Source organism: Solanum lycopersicum, chromosome 5 (assembly GCF_036512215.1).
Source record: "Solanum lycopersicum chromosome 5, SLM_r2.1".
In the NCBI taxonomy this organism is placed as follows: Eukaryota; Viridiplantae; Streptophyta; class Magnoliopsida; order Solanales; family Solanaceae; genus Solanum; species Solanum lycopersicum.
Genome location: NC_090804.1, coordinates 43,783,383 through 43,808,718, shown reverse-complemented (window position 1 = coordinate 43,808,718; position 25,336 = coordinate 43,783,383). Strand labels below are relative to the sequence as shown.

General features: G+C 35.3%; 1 protein-coding gene across 1 annotated transcript in view; it reads right to left on the bottom strand.

The window, feature by feature from the left end:
• Positions 1–5,665: 5,665 nt before the first annotated feature.
• LOC101261029 (uncharacterized) overlaps positions 5,666–25,336 on the bottom strand; it is a 32,084-nt gene continuing 12,413 nt past the window's right edge. Inside the window, exons 3-22 of the mRNA XM_010322826.3 lie at positions 22,083–22,291; positions 21,305–21,424; positions 21,024–21,152; positions 20,819–20,944; positions 16,796–16,851; positions 16,614–16,713; positions 16,356–16,473; positions 15,961–16,170; positions 12,070–12,397; positions 11,375–11,468; positions 10,675–10,783; positions 10,095–10,366; positions 9,836–9,963; positions 9,225–9,459; positions 8,364–8,552; positions 7,935–8,221; positions 7,674–7,857; positions 7,339–7,581; positions 6,125–6,213; positions 5,666–6,032 (exon numbers count right to left, since the gene is read on the bottom strand). Coding sequence (XP_010321128.2) covers positions 5,885–6,032; positions 6,125–6,213; positions 7,339–7,581; positions 7,674–7,857; positions 7,935–8,221; positions 8,364–8,552; positions 9,225–9,459; positions 9,836–9,963; positions 10,095–10,366; positions 10,675–10,783; positions 11,375–11,468; positions 12,070–12,397; positions 15,961–16,170; positions 16,356–16,473; positions 16,614–16,713; positions 16,796–16,851; positions 20,819–20,944; positions 21,024–21,152; positions 21,305–21,424; positions 22,083–22,291 — 3,374 coding nt within the window. The 3' untranslated portion in view covers positions 5,666–5,884. The remainder of the gene's footprint in view (positions 6,033–6,124; positions 6,214–7,338; positions 7,582–7,673; positions 7,858–7,934; positions 8,222–8,363; positions 8,553–9,224; positions 9,460–9,835; positions 9,964–10,094; positions 10,367–10,674; positions 10,784–11,374; positions 11,469–12,069; positions 12,398–15,960; positions 16,171–16,355; positions 16,474–16,613; positions 16,714–16,795; positions 16,852–20,818; positions 20,945–21,023; positions 21,153–21,304; positions 21,425–22,082; positions 22,292–25,336) is intronic.

The window sequence follows — 25,336 nt, the reverse complement described above, 5'->3', positions numbered from 1 at the left end:
GTTTAATGTCCCACTAACAAGCAAAAATGAAGAGAATGCTAAATCAAGATGTTAAAGAATGCTAAATCAAAAATATTATACTAACACAAGATGAGATAAATGAAACATATTCTAAATAAAAAATGTGAGATGTTAAAGAAATACCTAATTTATATAATTTGTAGGGACGAATTGTTATGTTGTCGGGTTGTGCTACTTCGAATTTTTGATTTATTTATTGTGGGGCCGCTACATTTGTCGGATTGGGACCATCAATGTTCATCTTCAAGTGTAACATAGAAGCCATGAAAGTGAAAGAAAGAAGGAGAAGGTGAAAAAGTAAAGTAATTTTCTATAAGGTGGAAGATTTTCTTCCACTTTGTAAAGTGGAAGAAAAAGTTCCACTTTGTAAAGTGGAAGAAAAAGTTCCGTTATACATTAAAAATACACGTTATGACACTAACGGAAAACATTTAGAAAATTAGATAAAGTGAAACTTTTTTCCACTAAGCTTATTTTAGTTACTAACTAAAATAGTGGTTTATTTTGGTCATTTTTATATTTTGGTGGCTTATTTTGGTTCCCAACTCATATATATATATATATATATATATATATATATATATATATATATATATATATATATATATATATATATAGGCTAGAATGACTAAGGGCAGTATTGGTATTTTACATAATCAAGGGCAAATTTGATATTATATGTGCATGCGGCTTTATTTCCTAATCTATGTATTATATGTGCATGCAGCTTTATTTCCTAATCTATGTATTATATGTGCATGCGGCTTTATTTCCTAATCTATGTACTATATGTGCATGCAGCTTTATTTCCTAATCTATGTATTATATGTGCATGCGGCTTTATTTCCTAATCCTAAAACTTAAAATTCAAAAATATCTATTTTCCTTCACATGTTATAAATTATACTACATCCGTCTTATTTTATGTGAGATAGTTTCACTCGGTATATAGTTTAAGAAAGAAATAAAGACTTTTAAAAGTTGTGGTCCAAAACAAATTATAGAAATTTATGTGGTTGTAAATCATTTCATTAAGGGCAAATCGACATTTTATTGTTAAAACGTTACTTAATATAGAAATATGTCATTTTTTTGAGAACGAACTAAAAAGGAGAGTAAATCACTGAGACATAGTATTACACCTTACAATTTTTCTTGAAACCACACATAATTTTGATATAATTTCTCTAGATTTTTCTTTTTTAAAGAAAAAAATATATGCTCAATTCTCATTTCACTCCCAAACCTAAGTTTCTTTCTCTTTCTTTTCTCTTTCTCACTAAATTGTTTATTTTCAGTAAAAGAAATAATTTCTTGTTATTTTTAGAAAGTCACCATTGTTATGTTGTTATTTGTTTTTCAAAATAATTTATACAAGTATAATTTTCTGTGAGCCGCCTTGAGATGCTTCTATGTGTTTGATATTATTTATGCCTTCTTCTGTGTGCTTATATTATGCAAATCTCATTAGGAAGGCAAGATAAAGTCTTCCTTCGTAGTTTGTAATCCACATTAATAATAATGACAAAGCATTTGTTTAATTAAAAATAATAATAATAACAATAACAAGAAGAATCCTTAACATGGAAATCTTAGAAAATTAAAAAAATGTAAAATTAAAATATTGGTGACTAAAAAGGATTTTTATGTGGAAAATGAATGAGAAAAAGGTAGTTAATAAATAACTTTAACAAAGTAGTGCAAACCTATCGAGGAATATATCTATTTAAAATCATAATATGCAAGAATATATTTTGGACTGTTCATATTAATTATATTATTATTATTATTATAAGTCAAAGATACATAAAAACAAACAAGTTGTGGCATGAGAATAAATGTCTTTAATTTAGAACGACCTAAAGGAGTTAATTAATGCATATGTAAGCTTCCTTGGTATGAATGTCATATAGTGGTGTAAAATGTCCAATTTTTAATTGAATTAAATTGAAAATTGAGTTAAATTAACAAAAGAAGTATTTGATTAATGGTTTGGTTTGATTTGATTTGGTGTTGAAAAAAAATCAATTATATTTAGGTTGGTTTGATTTTAACTAAAAAAAACTCAATCCGAGACCAAATAAATCTGACATTATCTATATAATTTTTAAAATTTTTTACTTTGATATAATTTTTAAATATTTCTTATACTTTTTCATAGTTTTTATCTTTCAATATATTTATTTCATGTTTGAAGTTATAATTCTGAATGATCTATAGCTGATACAAGTTGATAATTATAATAAAGCCTAAATCAAAATCAAATTAATACTAATGCAAAAAGAAAATCAATTCAATACTAAGAATGACAATAATATTGAATATTTGTTTTTAGTTTTACATAGGTTTAGACAATTAAAATACATAATCTAATTTTACTTTCTTTTAATATTTTGTCATGTAACTAATATTTATTAAACTCATTTTAGCATGATTTAGTAATATTAAATTATGATCAATTTCTTTATGACTTATTAATTTTCAATTTTTTTTACACGATTTCATTATTATATTTTATTTGATATTTTAGTGTCATTAATCATATCATATTTTGTGTTATTTTCTTAAGAAACAACTTCGATAGTTGCATTTTGATAGGATTAAAGAAATATTTGAACTACAAGTAAGTTATATGTTTGTATGAATTCTTAATCGGACAAAACTGAAAAAATTAGAAAATCCAAAAAATTCAAAGTTGAAAAACACAAACTTTATTGGTTTGGTTTGATTTATAAATTCAAAAATCCAACACAAATAATTTAGTTTGATATTTAAAAAACTCAAATCAATCCCGATCATATACACCCCATGTCATATATAATTTAATTTAGAATAAATAAAATTAATGTTGAGACATTTAGTGGACGACAAACAATTGTTAATGCATTTGTATATATCAATTGCAGATTCGTACGATTAGTTGCTTTCCGTATAGATCCTAACATATTAGTGAAAGCATGTAAATTTTGCTATTATGACAACACTAGTCCAAGATGATTCATGTCATGCGTCGGACCTTACTCCTACTTTGTACTTGTCTTCTCTTAGTCAATCGATTGTACTTCAAAAAGGTATAGTATCCACTATAAATGTTAACCAACATTTTACTTTCTTGAGTTACCATAGTCATCCACTAGAAATGTTAACCCACATTATACTTTCTTGAGTTATCATTGTCTCTCATCACCTCATTATGCCTTTATATTATATTTGTCTTCTATTTTCATTTCTAAGACTACAGATGAAGCACTTTCTCATTCTAGATGGAGGCAGGATATGATTGATGAGATATGTGTTTTACATATGAATGGTACTTGAGAGCTTATTTCTTTTCCAACAAGTAAATCTACAGTTGGTTATTGTTAGTTTTATGCAATCAAAATTGATCCAGACGTTCAGGTTGATTGGTTTAGTGTTGCTTGTTTCCAAAGGGTATACTAAGATATTTAGATTCGATTATAGTGATACTTTTCCTCCCATAGATAAAATAGCATTTGTTCATATTTTCTGTCCATGGATGTGGTTCATCATTGGCCTCTTCATTAGTTGGACATCAAAAATAATTTTCTATATGGTGATTTTGTGGAAAAATTCTATATGGAGCAACAACCTGATTTTGTTACTCAGACAGAGTCTAATAATCTTGTATGTCGATTGCATAAGTTACTCTATAGTCTAAAACAATCTCCTCGAACCTGGTTTGAAAAGTTTAGCAGAGTAATTAATGAGCTCGACATGACTTGTGGTGGAGCTGATCTGTTAGTGAAAAAACTTACATGATCAATCAGTGTTTCATCGATATTCAACACCAATTCGGTGTATTTATTTGGTTGTTTATGTTGATGGTAATCACTGAAAATGATCAAGATGGTATCACTAATTTCAAGCAACATCTCTTTAAGCATTTCCAGAATAAAGACACTGGCAGATTGAAGTATTTTCTAGGTATTGAGGTTGCTCAGTCTAGATCAGGTAGGGGTTTGCATCGATCGGTTCGATTTTATGTATTATCGTTTCGATTTATTGGTTTTCAATTTTTAAATATTCTAACCTAATAAAAAACCAAAAAGATATTTTTATCGGTTTTTGGATGGTCAATTTTTTGTCTTTATCAGTTTGGTTTTTTGTTTACCCAATAAGAAAATGTTCGTAACATTTTATGTGACTTCTCATTTCTCTAAATGCTTTGATATAGTGAAACAAGAAAGATAATGAAAACTTGTATCAATAAGAGAAAATATAGTACGAAGACTATAATTACAATTTACACGTCACTACCAAAACACAGTATAAAATTTCTTATGTTAATCAAATTACAAACTTGCAAAAGTTACAACCTACAATTACAAACTAAAATTAAAATCAAATAGTCCATTAAGACTAAAACTAAAATTAAAATCAAATAGCTACAATTGCTAAACCTTACTTTAGTCTTTAAGTTTTGAGTAAACAGTAAAGACTAATAAAACTACCTAGTATGAAATGAGTAGAGTACTAATAAGTTGATATAGTTATAGTGTCTAGTTATATATTAAATTATTAATATTTAGGTAGGGTAAAGTAGTAAATTGTTACTGTTTGTATTAGGTTATCGTTTAGCCAAATAGTAAAAATCGAAATCGAACGAATAACCAAATAACTTTTTTTTTTATAGAATCATTAAAAGCCCAACAATCCAATTTTCGCAATTTGGTTATTGTTCGGTTCGACTTTTACACACTCTTAAGATTAGATATTGTTATTTCTGGAAGTATACCTTAGACATTTTTGAGGATACAGAAATGATGGGATGTAGACCCATTGACACTCCTATGGATCCGCATGTTAAATTCCTTCCAGAACAGGAGGAGGCACTTAGTGATCCTGCCTGAAAGGTATAGACGGTTGGTTGGAAAGTTAACTAGACATGTCATCTCTTTTTCTCTCAGTGTTGTAAGTCAGTTTATGACTTTTCATTGTGATAGTCATTGGAAGCAGTTGTTCGTATTGTGTAATATATAAAGTCAGCTCTCGATTAAGGACTACTCTTTTAGGATCAAGACTATGAACATATTACTACATATACATATATTGATTCGGCCATCACAGACATTAGATATTCGGATATTGTATTTTAGTAGGAGGTAATTTGGTGTTGTGGATGAGTAAGAAACAGAGTGTAGTTACTCAATCTAGTGTAAAGTCATACTATTAATCAATGGAGGTAGCAACCTATCAGCTAGTTTGGATCAAATGGCTGCTTGGGAGAGCTAAAATTTGACAAAATTGGTCAAATGAAATTTGTTTGTGATAATCAAGCAACTCTTCATATCGCATCAAATCTAGTGTTTCATGAAAGGACTAAACACATTAAGATTGACAATCACTTTGACAAAGAAAAAATACTCTCGAGAGACATTGTTATGAAATTAATGATAGCTTCCTAATATCTACACCAAATTCTTACCGGTGCTCATATTAGAATAGAATAAGTATATACAATCCTAATTAGTATAGGAACATGAACAGTAATACGAGTAAGAATTTGGAGAAGTATTTCCAATATAGTGACAGTTCAATAATATATTTCTCACAAAGTGGTCAAAATTTTACAGTGCTAAAACAGGCTTCAAGTCACGAATACACTAGTAACGCAAACAGAAAAGAATTCAACTTCTTATATGCATTAGGAAAAGTTCTTTCACGGTTTAAGGTTGTTTTGTTCAACTTACACCTTTACAAGAGTCGTAACGTGATCCCACATACATACCAGCTTGCACGAACACTACTCTCTCTCGTATTATCCTATACATCTCTCTATCTAAAAAACTATAGACAATGAATATAACCACCAATAAAAGAATATGATAAATGAAGTTTTCTTTTATGACCTCCAGAAAACATCAGGGTCATTACTGTACAGTGTGCGATCTTGAATCTCGAGATTGGCTATATGGTAATTTATAAGACTTGCTTGAGCTGTTTTAAATAGGAGAAGTCCAGTAGGCAGCATCCACCAACCACTATCGTCCCTGCACCCATATATCACAACATTAATAACATCAACCAATATAATCTAATTTACTGCCAGTCGCTATTGATTGCATTGGGATGACACTCTTACATGCTAAAATTCCACGACTGAAAGTTGGGATGTCTTTTCGCAGAGGATTGACTATGAAAATGAACAGATCCACAAATGAAAGCTACTACCTGTTGCAGATGTTTCCAGAAGAAAAAATTCACTCAGAATATGAAATATCAGTCAGTGAAAACTATCATAATTAAGCAAGCCATACAACTGAAATAACTGTGACAAGGTGTATCCTGAAGAGTTCTTAGTATAGTTATATGCATAATAGACTCATCCAGAGCTATGATTATAAAAAGGTTAATATTGTTCAAATGACCAGCAGGTTCAAAATTACATCATTAACTAATACTTAATAGGGATGCTCCTTGAACTGGTAAAATGGATAAAATCAAGCTCAAATCAGCTTGGCAATGCGCTGAACATAGGGCATAATACACACATTTATACTGGAAGTTTGATGAAGAAAATATTTCATTTACTTGTGCTACTCCCTCCATTCCATAATAACTTAAGTTTTGAGGTGTTTCACACCCTTTAAGAAAAGTAGGTTACGACATAAATTGAACATAATTTTCCATTTTACCCTTAAAATGGATAAAATCAAGCTCAAATCAGTTTGGCAATGCGCTGAACATAGGGCATAAGACACACATTTATACTGGAAGTTTGGTGAAGAAAATATTTCATTTACTTATGCTACTCCCTCCATTCCCTAATAACTTAAGTTTTGAGGTGTTTCACACCCTTAAAGAAAAGTAGGTTAGGACATAAATTGAACATAATTTTCCATTTTACCCTTATTAATTATTGTCAAAAATAATTAAATATTAATTATATATAAGTAATTCTAATACTAACTTAAAGGGTAAAATTGGAAGAATATTTTTAAAATAGTCTTGAAAATTGAGAACTTAAGTTAATTTGAAACATGGAAAAGGGCTCAAAGCTTAAATTATTATGGAATAGACGAGTATTCATATTTGGAAGATAAAAGCATCGGTAAAGAGTTAAAGGCTGGAACCAGAAAAGGTCAAAACATGTTGGTTTCCTATTCTAAACAAATACCAAGCAAATGAAGGCATAGTTGTAGCATGGCACATTAATTATTTATCAAGGTAATCTAGGCAAAAGAGAAAAGACAGGGTAAGGAACATAAAGTGAACCTTAAGAACAAGGAGTATTTTGTCATCTTATCAGTGAATCGGGAAAATAGTAAAAAACTTGCAGAGTCCCCGGCTACTTACAACATTAATTGTTGAGATGATATTCCATAGAGCATAGACACGGGCAGGCACTGCTGATCGCGCAGGTCCATGACTAAATAAAGCATTGATTCCAGCTGGAAATGGAAGAAGTATACCAAGAGGAAGAATAGACAAAAAGAAAAACACATCTAGCATTGAGATAGAATACAGCTGTAGCAATGTGAGCAAGACTAGACTAAAATCTCCTAATAAGAGTATTGAGATGACCAAACCAATAACATCCTACAAGAATAAAGAACAAGCATTAGTCAGCAACTTGTGAGGCTGACAGATCGAGAAAGAAGAACAGCAAAAGCAACTGAGATGAAACATACCTGATGGCCAACAGGTCTTGTGTTCCGAATTATATAATAGAACGGGTAGCACAGAGTCAATTGGTCTTTAAGAGCCTGTAGGTTTTTGTCATGTAAAATTTCTCCAGGTATTTTTTTCTGCACCGTTGCATGTTCATTGACTCTAACAAGATCAAATGCCTTTCTCCAACGATTAGCAGGCGTACTGCATCCAAAGAAAGAGAATCAAGGAACTATAGGATAGATTGAAGAAAAAAGTTAAAGCAGCATATGAATCATTACCGTGGGTTCTTCTCGAGCAATAAAGATCTGTTCTCACTTTCCGACGGCATCACTGGTTCATTTTCAACAGTGCATACAAGTAGTCCAAACTGGTCATAACCACTGGCTGAAGGTTGAGAGTGAGTAAGATAAACGTGTATGCCATGGGCACGTAAATATGGATTTGCATGGGTCTCAAGCCAACTAGTAACTGGACTAAAATTAGCCCTCAGATGTCCGCGGCGTACTAAACGAAGTTGCGCATTTAGGCCAGCAACTAATCTATACCAAATTGTTGGTGGCACCGACTGCAATGGGGTATAAAAAGAAGAAGAATACATATTTCAGAATTTTCTAATGAAAGGGAAGGAGAAACAGAAATGCTAAAAGAAATGATTTACCCACAAAATCCTGAACGGTCAGTCATCTTACTTGGCAATAAATACAAACCTGACTCATGAGGCTGGTAAGGATATTGTCACTTTGAAGAGAGAAAGGAGTCATGTAAGATCCATCTCCTCCAAAAAGTATAGACATTGGTAACCTCTGATGGAGAGGAGGAGGCAGGTCATCCCTTTTCTCATCTCCCCCAAGGAAAAAATCCACATACGCAAGCATCAGATCTGAAGTTGCAGCTACCTACACTAGAATCAATATTGATCAACACCAATGGTGGTAAACATCCACGAGAATGAAGCAAAAAAATGGCATCAAAATGTTGCATCTAATATTAAGTCTAACAACAGCATCAGACTAAATCCTATATGCTGTAATTCTTGCAAGTTGGAGACAATCTTTATAACTCACAAACTGCAACTATGTGCTTGTGCTTCATACAGAAGCTAAATCCATGTCATAAGCATATCTCTAAAAGTTGATGGAGTTCAGGTGAAAATAATACTTCCATTTCAGTTCTATCATTCAGTCATTGAAATAAAACTATCCAGAAGCATATTTACCATCAACGGCCAAGCTAAATACAGATAAGAGTGTCTCATTTACACAGTAGAAGAATTGTAGTTGTGTGATTTAAAATACCACTTTCTTAAAAAACAAACAAACTGAATCTCTATCACAATCAAGTTAAGGTGGTTCTATGAAAATTCATTAAAGTTTCTAAATTTAAAAGCATGTTTTCTATCTGGAGAAGATAAAGCTGCATGGACGTCATACATAAATATCTCGACTGACATTTAGGAACTCTATTACTATATCCATTTACTAGCATTTTCTAACCGAACCAGATTATTTTGACAAGATTATACAATTTTTGAGGGAATGATAACTTGGTGAAAGGTTGATAAGATAGACCTTGATCCCTTCATAGAGTGCACGTGAACGACAAGAGCGCAAACAAGCATGATCATATTCGGAACGAACAAATTCGCGCAGTTGCTGCATTTTCTTCTTCCGACGCCATTGCATCCATGACCATGCAAGTGGGTATGCAAAAGTACAAAGTATTCCATATACTGATCCTTCCCACCACTGATACGAAGCCAACTCATTTATCTCATCCACAAATCTGTTGAATGCATCTTCATATCTGATATGTTTAACAATATAATTATGTCATTGAATGTTACAAAGTTCTCAAGAACATTTGGATGAAAGGGAACTACAATCAAAGAACACAAGGGTGTGGTCTAATGGTTAATAAATTGAATTGAGAATCATGAGGTTTCAGGTTTAAATCCAAGCAGAGAGGATCGTAGTAGATAATCCCATGGAATGAGTCGAGGTGTCCGCAAGCAGGCCTGGACACCGTGGTTATAAAAAAGAAAAACTACCAATATAGAAATTAACATATTAATGCCTGCAAATAAGTTCTTAAACCACTAGTATTAACGAGGAACAAGATTGAGTATTCCTGCATGAAATGCATGGGCAAGCCTTTAGTCTAATAGCAAGAGAAAACATACACAATTTCTGTTACTGCTTTAGGAGGAGAATGAGGGAGATGCCAAGGTTCACTAAAAGTGTTATTCCCCGAAAGGTACATTCTGTGTACGTGTGTTTGCGATTCTTCAGTTCTACTTGTCTCCAGCACCTAAAATAACACACTTATATTAAAATCAGAACACCCATAAAGAGGACATTTCTAATATGCGACGTGTAAATCTTGGTTGAATGGCAGCTGAAAAAAGAAATGATAGAAAAAAAGAAGGTGGATCTGAGGACCTCATTTAATGACTCTAAAAAAGGGAATGAACGATCAATTGGAGATCCACGACGTGCTGGCACTGGACCAGGCAATTCATCGCCACTGCCAAATTTTATCCGAGCCACACTAAGAACAAGGGCTAGAAGCATGAGGAGACTGAAAAGAAGACAACCAAATAACCATGGTCCACCAAAGGTGTAAATCAACTCCTCAAGTGCTGTATAACAGCGTGGCATATGATATCTATCAGAAATGCACTTGTACGGACATGGAGTATCAGTGACACCACCTGCAGCATTAAAGCGCCACCCCGAAAAGTTAACATAATAAAATCATTGATTAAGAGAACTTTTAAACTTCTTACAAATCATAATCTAGAATAATGCTGTTATTCAATTAGAACAATTTTATTGGACCAATTCTTCAACCAACTTATACAAATCTATCAATCAAGAAACCTTTAATCCTGAAACAGCTGAAGTCACGAGAATTATCTACCAGTAAGAAATGTATCAATCAACTGAACACTGAAACTAATTAGTTGCCAAAAGTGCAGGATGAAATCATCGCTGAACCATAAAATTAGACTGAACGTACCTCGTGTAGGAATATATAGAGCCCGATGGGGAAGCTCATGAGATGGACATTTAGCACATAGGGATCGATCAGATCCACTTACATTCTTATAAGTACCAATAGGGCATTCCTGCATTAGTTCATCCACATTTAAAACACTAAAACATACGTTAAACATAAATTCCACATTCTTAACATACAGATTAAAAGATTATTCAGATATCTTTGACAATAAACATTAAATGAGCTGACAATACTCTACGTTAAACCCCAGAGAGAGAGAGAGAGAGAGAGAGAGAGAGAGAGAGAACTGAGAAGTTAAAAAATGCAAGTGTGATCGAACCTTTCGATTCACAACAAGATTAGCCAACATGCAAAGGTGACATATATGAAATTTCTCATCGCTGAACCGACAGACAAGATTGCAGTAAAATTAACTCTGAGGTGAGTTTTTTCAAATGTAGAAGAAGTTAAAGTATGAAGCATATTTGCTTTTAGACCTAGAATTTGATTAAACATATCCACAAGCCATTTTGGTCCACAAAATACAATCTCAACGCATATGGTTATCTTATCACTCTTTTAGGACGAGCATCATATTCTTCAGGTCAGGCCCCAAAACCTTTTCAATTAAATTCAATCGTAAGAAGGAATTGCAAGTGTTGATAATGTATTCATTTAATTTATCTTTTTGATTACGCAAGTTGAAATTACAAGTTACCTGACAGAATATCCCATATAGCCCTTTTGGGCAAGGTTTGCCGCTAAGAGTTCCGTTTTCTCCATCTTGTCCTAGAGCTCTACCAATTCCTCCCCTGCACTTCCATTATCAGAATGATATCCAATAAGGATTGGAATTAAATAGACGAGTGTCACTAATAGTACAAGCATGTAAGTTTTAAGAACAACCAAGTGTAGCAACAACAGATATTACTATCTAGCCTTGACAATTCAACAAGTAACACTGATCCACAAAGTTTAGGCGCCTGATCTAATGAACACTACATAGACCACGAAGGTTCATGTCATAGAAGCTAGATCCCGGTCTGTGCTTAGATTCAGAGCCAACGTGATTGAAACTCCTGATATTTACAGTCAAGAAAAGCGGTCTTACTCTGTTAAGATGCTCATTATCTGGGTGATTGAAGATAATACAAACCAAATATGTTGTTTCCTTTTAATGAATCCCTTACTCACACGTTGGTAGAAACAATTCAACTTTGAACATATTTTTGGTTTTATCCTTCGATGGCCTAGGTCACAGCCTGGAAGTATCAAGGTTACAGGTCCAAAAGAAACTACACAATATTAGCTACTACAACACTTATCTTTATTACTTAATGTTTCACAAAACAAACTTACCAAGCAAGTAATTCAAGTTACACAATGAGTATGTACACTAGAGTAGATACAAACCCGACATTTATAGTGCCTTGTACACTTGTTATAGGCAGGTATTCATCTCCAACAGAAATGTCCGACCAATGAAAGTGAATCCTTCCACCACCACCGCCACCACCATTAGGACTACCATGCCCTCCCATAGTTGATATAGTAGAAGAATCACCAAGGACCAAAGACTGAACAAAAAGAAGAATTGTTCCACCAGAACCACCACCAGGGCCTATGTCTGAAAGAACCTTTCTATAGTCTTCTGTACTATACTTGCCAAAGCTTTCTCCATCGGCTTGTATTGAACCATAGACAGACAACCTTATCAATGAATGCTCCAGTGAACCCATAACTGTTTCAAGAGATATCATAAGCAATTATTATCTACACATTGTATTTAAAGCGAGTTTCTAAGGAGACAATGATCATTATGCAAGTATTATCAAGAAAAAGTTACTAGAAATATCAGCACTGAATTGAAGAACACATTAAACCCCATTTCACATCAAATAAACAAGCAAAAATAGGTTAAGTAAAAAAAAAGAAGAGATTTTGATCATTCCTCAATATCAGGCTTAATGATTTATGATTGCTTTTATTTGTGTAGCATTTCATGGGTATATATGTATCCATCTCTATATCACGGCTGCTCTCTCTCTCTCTCTTCTGCTCTCTTTCCCTGATAGTGATTACCTCTTTCACAATTTCATCGCACTTATGCTCGAGGCCATCAACCCCGGTATCCCCCTCATCCCCTTCTCTTTCTCTCCACCTCTCCTCTCTCCCCCTCTTCTTCTCTATCTTCACTTCTTCCTTGTTCGACCAAATCCTAGGCAGCGAGCAGGAGAGAGATGAAAGCACCACTGTCTGTTTCTCCGGCAGCCACTCGCATCTGAACAGAAGATCGCCCAAGCATCACTGAGGTCCCTCTCATCTACAACAGCTTGCCATCCTGGCAAGGCTCTGTCTATCCTATCCCTCTTTCTTTCTTGTAGTGGGTTTATACTTTTTGAAACCTTTCGTGCTCATCTTGCATTCTTATTCTGCTTTTTGCAATCCCTTGTCAGGTAATTAATAGCCCGTTTGGTTTAACTTAAAAAAGTAGTTTTCAAAAAGTCAAACATTAGTAACTTTTAAGTTAAAAAAAAGGCAGAATAGTCTGGTGGACTCTCGTACTTGTATCGGATTGTATTATGGACTCTTCTACTTAGCTTTTTGTCATCTGGACTCCTGATCTTAACCAAAATGAGATTTTTGAATCCCTCTGACCATGTGTGTATCTCACTCTCCCTTAAATAGATGACATGTTATATACATGTCATATCCATGTCATATATATTAATGCCAAGTCATAATTTTCTTTATAATAATTTTTTAATTATTAGTAAAAATATTAAATAAAAGACAAATTTTAAAAAAATCTATTTTATCAAATAAAATAATTAATTTTGTACACCTTTCCTCCACCTTCCCTAACCCACCATCACTGTCAAAACTCCATCTCCATATCCCAATTTTTTTCTTCTTCGATTTTTTCACAATCCAGCAATCTGATGAAGTCATGAAACTAATTCACTCCCCGCTAGTGCCATTTTAATTTATTATTGACATTTCTAATCCTCCCTATTTTAACTATTTCACCACCAAGCCGGCGTCGTAAATCCCATTAATATCCAATTGTAAAACCCAATATAATATTTTTGATTTTTCGGCATGGATAGCAATACAAACTGGTCGAAACAAGGTAGAGGATCTCGTCGATGCCGGAGAAATGATGGAGCCATTGCATCGTCTCCATTTTTGACGACGGCGTCCATTTTTGCCAGCGTCATCGCCATTTTTACCGGCGAGATCAAAGTAACAACCTAAGTCATCTAACAACCACAATAACAACAACCAAGCCGCCTAACAACCAGATCTAACAAAACTTTTCATAATCCAATATTAACTACTATTTCACACCCCAAATTGCTTACAAATACAAGAATAATTTTGACAGCAAAAGAGGTCAAGTTACTCATTAGAGATATCAACAACTCCACTAATTTCTGATTTTTCATTGCTTATTGTGTTCAAATTTTTTTTCCCAATTTCATTTTTTATTTAGGGTAACCAAAAAAAAAAAACAAGAAAGAAGTTGAAAGAAAAATGTAGATAACTAACAATAGTGTGGATAAGAAAGAAAAATAGGCTGGGATTGGGGTGACTGGAAAAAAGGTAGTGTGGGGAAGAAGATGGAGGTAGTGTGGGGAAGAAGATGGAGGTTTTTTTCCTTTTTAAATTAATTTTTGTAAAAAAATAATTTTAATAACTTAAAAGTAAAAGTTGAAATTTCAAATATCATGTTCAATTGCCTTTGCAGGCGTGTGACTACACTCTCTTGCAAACTCATCCTATTTCAATGTAGAGTCTGGGATCACAACAAATCCTATTTCAAGTTCGATAAATGGTGGTTGAATACTGAGTGTTTAGTGGGAAGGCTCTGATGGTGGGAGTCCTTTGTCTTTGATGGGAGGTCCGATTACATCCTGGGATGTAAATTGAAGGCTTTAAAAGGCAAACTGAAAGAGTGGAGCAACACGAGCCTTGGATATCTAAGAATGCAGAAAGTCCAAATATTAAACGAGTTAGCCGTTCTAGATACTGTAATGGAGAATAGGATTTTAACAGAGTCAGAGGCAGCTTTGAAGGCAACTCTTCTAACGGATCATGAAAAGCACTTAAAAAATAAAGAGAGCATAGAGACAAAGATCAAGCACTTTGGCTACAGGAGGAAGACAGAAACACCAATTTTTTCCAGAAGGTGGCCAGTGCGCATAAAAGAAGCAATAATACTGACCAACTGATGGTTGAAGATGAACGTGTGATGGATCCGGTGAGAATCAGAGAGGAGATTGTTGGTTTCTATCAGGAGTTATATTCAGAAGACAAGTTGGAGAGCGTCAGTTAGCTTGATCAATTGTCCGATGATCACGGAAGAGGAAAGAGAAGCTCTATAAGGGAGTTTGAGGAAGAAGAGGTTTTTTCATGTTTGAAGATGTGGGCTATGGACAAAGCTCCTTGCCCAGATGGCTTCACTATGGGGTTTTACATCAAATGCTGGGATGTAGTAAAAAGGGATATTATGGAAACCTTTAAGAACTTCCACTCTCAAGGTGTCTTTGAGAAAAGTTCCAATGCCACATACATTGCTTTGATTCCAAAGAATGGAGCTAAGGAACTGAGAGATTTCAGACCTATCAGTCTCATAAGTAGTGTCTACAAGCTTCTATCCAAGGTGTTGACAGAAAGATTGAAGAGAGTTATTACAACAAAATACCCAGTGAGAGGACTGCAAAGTTATTCCGGGCGAGAATCTGCATCACCTTTTCAAACTGTTTGGCAGGGTTTATTTAAGTTGAGGGTCTATCGGAGACAATCTCTTTATTTGTACGAGGTAGGAGTAAGGTCTGCGCACACTCTACCCCCCAAAACCGCACCTTGAGGGATAACACTGGGTATGTTGTTGCTGTAGTATGGCATTCCCCAACTGCAAGATTTGTTACGTGTAAGTTTGCCCTGTTATGTAAACTGCAACAAGCATCTCTTCTCAAGGAGCTCATCAGCTCAATGGAATAGGCTTTCTCAGCCGTAAATCTCAGATAGCAAATTTCAATATAACATTAAACAGCTAAAGCCCAAGAAGATCCAGGATGGTAAAAAATGTAATATGCCACTGTGGATAAAAAAATGTGTTCTATGCGTGTGACTTGGGAAAAACCTACCAGATATAACTCAAACAGCATTCAATTACTTCAGGCAGTTATATTGAGATTATTTTCTGCAGGTCGGTTTGGGTGGTATAGCCATAAAAACCAGAGGATAACTTGAGCCAACAAACAAAGAGATAAATGAAAAAAATTCTCTAACACTAACCAATTATGCCACCACCAGCAGTTGAACTAGGCAAACTATGGTTTCCACTTCCGCTACCAAGTTCACAAGGCAAACCTGTGTCACCATATGAAATACCACCATTTATATAGCTTCCATTGTAAAATGCATCACCACCCTTTCCACCATGTCCGGCACCACTGCTTAGGCCATTAGGCAAGAGCACACCACTGCCCAACCCTCCAGTGCAACCTTCATATCAGAAAACATCATTTAGCTCTGAATCTGGACTACAAGAGTGTAAAGGTAATTGATAGAAAATTGTGTTCTTTTACGCCATGTACATACAAAAAGATTTTCTTGTTCAACAGAAACATGAAAGCTTACAAGTACGGAAAAGATAACAAACAAGGAAAGGAAAATGAGAAAAGGCATACCTAGCCCAGAGGCACTTATTGATCCAGTAGATTTTACAACAACAGTTCTAACCAAATGGAAATGAACAACAGACCCTTCTAAGAAGCCCTCAACCAAAACATCTTCAACACGACAGACCTACACGAATAAAACAGATCAACTTTGTCCAAATCATATGGAATTAGAACAGCAGTCGATGCCAAAAGCTACTTAAACAGATATAGGCATAAGCATGAAAGATATCATGCTTGAGTGATGAATTTGATTAGCACAAATACCTGAAGAGTAAAAGATAGTGAGCTATTCACGTTGCAGTCCTCAGGGGGGTATGTCAATTCAGTTGGGCAATTCACATGTCCACAAAAAAGTCTTGTTTTCCTGCAATTGCGAATAATATCTTGCTGAAAACAATGATGAGTCCAGCAAAAAAAAAAACTAGTTGTACATAATTCTGCCTTACGTGTGATTAACACCTGCATTTTCAAGGGGACCACGCAAAATAGACCCAGGACCAACCTTCACTCATAAACAGAGAATAACTGTCATTAGCACGTTCACAGATCATTACTTATGCTGTATTAGGATTTCAAGTTTCATAAGCAACAGCGTGTGAAACTAGAAGATCAAGTCAAAAACAGAGTACAAATTGGTTGTTTGATAGAACTTGAATACGCACTCCCCCACAAAGGTAGAATCTGTGTCCCCATCCAACCCCATCATTGAAAATACCTCATGTTTTAGACTTTTAGCCTTAACAGGTATTTCTGATCCTACTATCTATATTCCTACTCATATATCAACAATTATATATAAGAGTAGGAATATAGATAGTAGGATCAGAAATACTTGGGGCTCAGGTTCCACTATCGGGTTGACTTTGACCTAGACCGCATATTAACTTATGGTTATCGATCCTTTAGCTTTGTTAAAAAGTTTGTAATTATTTTTTGGCTAGTGATGAGTCGTTTGGACGCAGTCAAAAAAGGTTGAAGGCTCTCTTGTGGTAAGTTAAGACTTTGATAGGGATTTTCCCCCAACATCGTGCTAATTGAGACTTCTGCGGGGAATAGCATACACATGTTGTGACGAGCTGATATACGACTATTGGGTGTAAAATGGAATGTACATGAAATGTTAAATTTCAGCCTCACATCCTTCATCTGTATTTTGATGAACTAAGCATAATATTTATGTCTTCTGATGAATTTAGACTTATTTTATGCCAAAAAATCATGTGCTATCTCAGAATCTATTGAAATTCTCTTTTTGAGCATTGATATACCTTTGTAAAATTATCTATTTATGTGCTCCTTATTTCTGATATGTTATTGTTGTGGAGCTCTGATATGAACATTGTGCACCCTGTGAATTTGATGTTCAGATGTTGTTGGGATTGTGTGAGATTGGTGTTTAATATTGTGTGGACTGTATAGTATGAGTTGATATAGAGATGTGGGACTATTGAGCCAGATTGAGAAGGTAACGTGTGAGGACCATAGAGTCTGTCATTTGGAGGACATAAGCCCCTCCCAAGGTCCTATGTTTTATCTGGATAGACCTTCATGAGGTCAGTCTCACCCAGGAAAACTGCAGGAAAAGGGGCATGACAACAGTCAATAGATGCAGAAAGTAAAAGAAAACTGCATTAATACTTTATATCTTTGGTGTACAGAAGAGGGTATAGATGAGGTAGAACAGCTAGTAGACTTCTTAGGCTATCTGTAATTACGATTACTTGCACTCTAATTTTTTTGATGGTTGACAGCATACCCACATTGCTGAGGAATATAACATTATCTTGCTCAAAAAAAAAAAAAAAAAGCTTATGAGACTAACAGACATCTACTTCTTCATTGCCCAGTGACTGCTGAATTTTGGAATTTGTTTATTTTGCTATTTTTAGTTTGAGTTGGGTCATGCCTCTACTAGTTTAAGGACTCTTGGAAAGTTGATAAATTCATCAGACAAGTTTGGAAAATGATCCCTACTTGTATTTTCTAGTGTGTGTGGAAGGAGATTTAAACAAAAAGTGTCTTTGATGGAATATCAACTTCAATCCCCCAACTTTTGACCAATTGTCGTTTAAATTTATATGGTTGAGATGAAGTAGCCCCCTACGAGTCTAAGACTCTAATGTCAATCTTTTGGACTTCGTAAGCTCTTTACTCCCTGCATAGGACACTTGTAAATGAGCTTACAATTTCACAACTTCTGTAACTATCTAACCTGCATCTTCTTGATGTCATTTATACCTTCCCTTACTTTATCAAAAAGAAAAAACGGACCATAGAGTAGTGTTGTGAAAAGCGCGCTTCAAAGCGAGGCAACCCTTGTGCGCTTTTTTATCTTGAGGCGAGGCGATCTGAAAAAAGCTCTCGCTTCAGATGAAGAAGCGAGAAACGACCTAAGGCAAATGCGCAATAAAGCGCGCTTTTTATAAAAAAAAGCGACAATTAGGGTTTTTTTAAAATTTTTTTTTTAAAAAAAAATAATCTGAAATATAACATTCTCTCTCCTCATGACTCTTCTTTCACAACTCTTTCCCTTCTTTCTCTCCTCGCGACTCTTCTTTCACAATACTTCTTTCCCTTCTTTCTCTCCTGACGATCTCGACTGAGGCTGCCTCTCTCTTCAACCTCAACCGCGACTGCAGGTAACTTTTTGTTCATCTCTTTTTAGCTAATGTTTATTAGTTCATCTCTATGAGTTTCTTTCTCCTGAAATATACAATTTTCGCCTGTGCTTCATCTCTTCATCTCTCTGAGTTTCGACTATTCTAGTTTTTTCTTCTTCTTCACTTCTTTTCTTCATCTCTGCTGCCTGTTCTGTTTCTAATTACTGACTGCTGCCTCCTCTGGTTTTTTTTTTCAATTCTTTTTTTTTTAAATTTTGTGATCAGTCTAGCAGCCTTGTTTAAGAATAGGAGTTTGAATCTTTGTGATTTAATTATGTTTTTGATTTTTTGCTTTATATGTTATGACTTATGAGTATTTTTGCCTATGTAATTTCTTTCAATCTAAGACTATATTACCTCTATTTAGTTATTTAATATTTTTTTATTTTTGTACTAAATGTCGCGCGCACGCTTCGCTTCACGCTTCTCGCTTCTGTGAAGCAAGCCCTCGTCGCTTTTTTCCGCTTCTCGCTTCCCAAAACACTGTCATAGAGTCCGTAAGATCATATAAATGATCATGTGAGTGTGTAGATATGAATCCACCCCTCATGAGCCAGTGACTTGGTACCTCCCTTGCTGTGTGCAGACTGGGTTGTAAAATGAGTTGGCAAATGAAGTCGAGAAGAGAAAATATGTGATAGCGATACTACCTTTACTCCTTTTCTTGATTATTTACTTGCTTTAATTCATTAATTGTGTTGAATCTGCCTACCCAGTTGACTTGAACTGTGACAATTTCTTAATTGTTAATAATTGTCAAGTACATGCTTCTATTTCTCCTCTTGCTCTTTTTCCTTTATATTTGTTATGTATTGCACAGGTAATGGTAAGTTTTGATGTTTTTTTTCAAAGTAACTATCGCCGCTACCCTTTTGGGAACGGTCAATGAGACTTACTGGGTACACGTTGACATTCGTACTCATACTACACTTGTTGCACTTCTGTTCATTTTTGAATCCCAGTTTCAGCACAGCTCGTGAGTTCTAGCTTTGTGGTGAGCCACCTGTCTTCTTTTGCAGTGGCCACGTCCCTTATCTTATTGTTATTTCTTACTTATTGGAACATTGTATTAGTTGACTCTTGTACTTTCTTCTAGTTTTTCTAGCGACAATGCGACATCTGGTCTTGGAGATATTAAGTATTATGCTTTGGGATTTAAAGTTTCAGCACTTGTATCCGATTCATTCTCTTTTATGGTATTTCATTATGTTAAGACTTGTCAATGCTTTTATTGGTTTTGGTTATTATTACTACGTTCGCCTGTCTTGAAATAGTCCAGTGCCATCACGGCTAGGGAGTAATTTGGGTCATGACATCAATTATTCAGCAATTCTAAATTAGTTCGAGTAGGCTCTATGAATACTCTTTATAATCATTCATCATAGTTGTAACTTGTACTCTTTTCACACTGACAGTAATCTTTTGTGGCCCTCTTCTTTTATTAGGAGACTACCTAAGCTTGCAAATCCCGTATAAGTGGAGTTGCTTGTATCATCATTGAAACCGAAACATTTATGAAAAGACAACTCAAGATGTAGAATAGCTTCAATCCCTGCTTCAAGCCGCACAAAGAACATTATAGATGTTTCTTTTCTTACCTACAACGGTACAAATAGTTTCACTAACCGATAAAATGGTAAATACAGTTCAATGAGTTTTATATTAGAACAATTCAATTGGTATAGAACACCCAACGATTAAGTTGAGGAATATCCTGATATTCAGCTGGTTTCAGAGCAAATCGACTAGCAAGATCTGAATGAATTGATTTTTAAAAGGTATAAGCATTAAGTAGACAAAGAGCCTTACATTGATGCTGTAGAACAAGGACAAAACCAAATGTTGTGCTTCAATAATATCTCCAGGTCCAGTTAAGTTCAGTGAACCTTGTCCATGAACTCCCAAATTTGCATTTGATTGTATCACAGAGGATCCCTAAAGACAATATGTTTGATGGGTAACGAACAAAGAAAATAAAACCAAAATGTACGAATAGGGTAAAGGAATGAGTTACCTTTAGCACCACTAAATTGCTCACTTCAAGTAAAGATGTTGCAACAATTGCATCACCATCACCATCTATAAGCATCTTTGAGTTCAACATCAACTGGATTTTCACAGACATTCGCAACGACCCATAGATCTAGAAATTTGTAATCTATTAAATATAACAGCAACAAATATGTTCTAGAAATAAATTGAAAAAAGAGAACCATTAAAAAGAAAATTTGGGGTGTGCCTCTTTTTTTTGCTAGAACAAAAAGACGAAGGTAAAACACTAGAGAACATACTTGCCTTAATTACTGAGTCACTCATCAAGAGCTCTTCAGCCAGCAATTCAAATTCTGACAAGGCATAATGTACAAGCCCAAAGGACAAAATGGCACCATGTGATAAACTAAGTTCTCCTCGAACCTAAATGATAAGTAGCATATCAACTTCATATACCACCAAGATTAACACTCAAATCAAAATGCATAGTGGTAGACCAACTAGAAACTAAGATATCATATTCAATTTTCAAATTACGAACTTAGGCTTCCCTTCCTGGACCATAATGTGTACCAAATAAACCAGAAAGGCATAAAAAGGAAATAGCAGTAAGAAAGACAAAAGACACCACGATCATCCAAGAAAAAGAGAAGACAAAGGGAAGTGATAAAGGACGCAAAAAGGATAGGAAGTTCTGACACTAGTGTTTATACGACTTCTAGGTATTCATACCCATTCTTCCCAATGGGGTTGAAAAACTGTGCCTGGAAGAAATGAACCCACTTTTCAGGGGTCTTTATTTGGTTTTATCTATTTAAGAACTCCGTTTAGAGCCAATATTTCATTCAATTGATTTTTACACATACATTGCTTTCTCAGGGATTGGCTACTAAAACAACAACACAACATGCCCCAATCATTCAAAAGTTTTCAATGAAGAAAAAGTCTAGATATGGTCAATGGGCAGTCAACTCACTGCTTTGACATCTGTCAAATCCCAAATTCGTTCTAACATAGAAGCAAAACACCCTTATGTTGTAAGTAGAAGCACTTATTCACAAGAACAAAAGATATGAATGACCTGTAGACGACTCCAAAGTAGAGGAACAGTAGCTCGTGCATGATCTTGAATATAAATGTTTGTCCAGAGAGGGTGATTAGGAAACTCGAAGAGAAGCGTATCAGTATCTGTTGACAAGTTGTGATTGCTAACAATGAGTCTTCGAGGAACAGCATCATAGAATGTCCCTGCAGCACCTGCATTTGTGGGACAGCCAAAACTTCTCCCTCCTGTCAAACAACGAAAAGGAAAAGCACTGACACAGTGAGACCCTACCCACAATAACACATATCCAAATACAGCCATCTTGGATAGGGAAACAAAAATATCATGATCCACAAAATTCCAGATGTGACGTACAAAGTAAATAATCATTTTAGGTTCGAGCAGAACCAAGATAAAGTTCTCAACTTTTTTATCATCAGGTTAAATAAAATTCCATTAAATCAAATATCCAGTGGATGCAATTTGATTTAAAAAATATAGCAAGACTTGTACAGAATATCTTCTCCTAGCAGCTCAAGGAGCTAACAAAGTTAAGAAGAGTTACTCGAAGCAAAAGGATTAAGCGTCTAGAATTTTTTTTGAGAATGAAAGTAAGCATCTACATTTTAGTGTGCGCATGGGAGTTGAAAGCATCTCTGCTTTCTTCCATTCTATTTGCTCCAAAATAATACGCTGGGGTATCATCTTCCTGATGCATCTGGTGGATTTTCCAACTCTGAAGCCATTTCAAATGACTAACTTCCTTCAGACTCCCTCGCATTGCCCAACTTATACATATATACTGCTGGACAGCCATATTCCTAGCTACTGTACAGAACATAAATAAATGGTCTATACTCACTATATTCTTTAAACATGTAACACCTGCTGCACAAAACTGCTCTCCTCTTCCTTAAATGCTTCATGTTAGGTAGGGTCCTTGAGCTGCCAACCAGCTGAATGATGCTACCTTGGTAGGTGATTTGGTTCTCCACATCAGCTTCATTAGCCAATCTTGAAATCTTCCATGATATTGCCTCTGCTGACCATTTCCCCATACAACTCCTTTCCTTGCCTGTGAAGGTACCTTGGCCTCTGACCCCCATATTGGTCTATCCTTTTCTTAATGTTGCACCTGAATGTCTTGAATTTTGACCATACATTCCAGTTATCTCTTAAATTTCCCAGTCATGGCATTGTCTCCTGAAACTAATGTTCCAGGAGTTACTCTCCCGGAGCTGCTTTACTGACACTTTAGGATCATTAGCAAAACCCGACACTACCTGAGACTCTTCTTTCAAAACCTGTTGCCATTCCATCTGTCTAGCCAAAATAAGGTATTTTCTTCATTATCTACCTGTATTTTCACTTTGTCAGTAAACTTATCCCATAGCTTGCTTATATGTTTCCACAGACTCACATCATGTGGGACTGCTGTCATTTTAGAGTGTCAACAACCCTCTGCTCAATGTTTTATCTGGCACTACTCTCCTCCACATGGTCTCCTCATAGTTACTATATCTCGCAGCCACTCCATCAATTAACTTTTTTGTGAAGTAGTCCCTGATTGCTATACCTCCCCTTTCCTTGGGCAAAAAAATCCTTTACCAAATGATTAACTCAATTTCAGATCCAGAAGAGATTTAAAGAGAATCATTAGTTTCTATAAGAAATTATACGCAGAAACTGAACAGTGGAGACCTGATTTCAAGCTGCAAGGACTGAATACTATTAGCGAAGAAGAACAAAATTGGTTACAGAGCCATTTTGAGGAGGCTGAAGTGCTGAACCACATCAAATCATGTGCGAGTGACAAGGCTCCAGCCCTGATGGCTTCCCCATGAATTTTTTCCAGAACTTCTGGGAAGTCTTGAAAAATGATTTTATGAAGGCAGTCAATCAGTTTCATGGGAGATGTGAGTTTGAGAGGAGTCTCAATGCCACCTATGTGGCCCTTATTCCAAAGAAGTCAGGGGTTGTCGAACTGAGAGACTGCAGACCAATAAGTCTCATTGGAGGAGTTTACAAAGTGTTTGCCAAGCTCCTGGAAGAAAGAATGAAGAAGGTAATTATCAAGCTAGTTAACAGGCATCAAATGGACTTCATCCAGGGAAGACAAATTCTAGATGCAGCCCTAATAGCAAGTGAATGTGTTGATTCAAGGATCAAAGGTGAAACCCCAGGGATCATGTGTAAGCTTGATATTGAGAAGGCTTATGATCTTGTGAATTGGAAGTTTCTTCTCAATATTTCGAAACAAATAGGTTTTGGAGGAAATTGATTGAAGTGGTAGTTTTTTTGTATTAAAACTGTTAGGTTCTCTATTTTGATGAATGGAGAACCTATTGCTTTTTTTCCCTCAGAAAGAGGACTGGGACAAGGTGATCCGCTTTCCCCTTTCCTTTTCATTTTAGCTATGGAAGGACTAAATAGTATGGTGAGGGTAACCACTCAAAAGAACTGGCTAAAAGGTTTCAAGGTGGGCAACCAAGAAGGAGAAGATGTAAAGATTTGCCATCTTCTCTACGCAGATGATACTATGATCTTTTGTGAGGCCAAGGAAGAGCAGGTATGTTACATCAGGATAATCCTAATAGCTCTTGAGGCAATGTCAGGGCTTTCTGTGAATTGGAGAAAGAGCAGTATGTTCCAAGTTAAAGATGTATCAAATATTCAGTGTCTAGCAAATATTTTGAGCTGCAAAGTAGAAAATCAGCCCACTATATACCTAAGGATGCCACTGGGTAACACCCACAGAGAGTTAGAGATATGGGATGGAGTAGTGGAGAAGACAAAAAAAAAAAAATTAGCCACCTGGAAGACACAATATCTTTCCTTCGGAGGAAGAATTACATTGATCAAAGCAATCCTGGATGCCCTACCAACTTATGTTCTGTCCCTTTTCCCCCCTACCTGCGAAAGAGGAGGAGAGATTGGATAAATTGAGGAGGAAGTTCCTCTGGTTGGGTAACAAGGAAGGAAAAGGTATTCACCTGGTCAAATGGCAAACTGTACAACTCAGTAAGAAAGCTGGTGGGCTGGGTGTTAAGAACTTGGGGCTGCAAAACATGTCCTTTATCAAAATGGTTGTGGAGGTTTGGTAAAGAGGATCATGCTCTTTGGGAGGATGTTATCATCACCAAATACGGACAGACTGTGCAATGGACAACCAACGCTGTGACTAACACAACACTTATGGGGTCTTAGTTTGGAGAACTATCAGAAATTTGTGGCCTAAATTGTCCAGTAGCATAGGCTATAAGGTGGGTGAAGGGACTAGAGTTCTATTC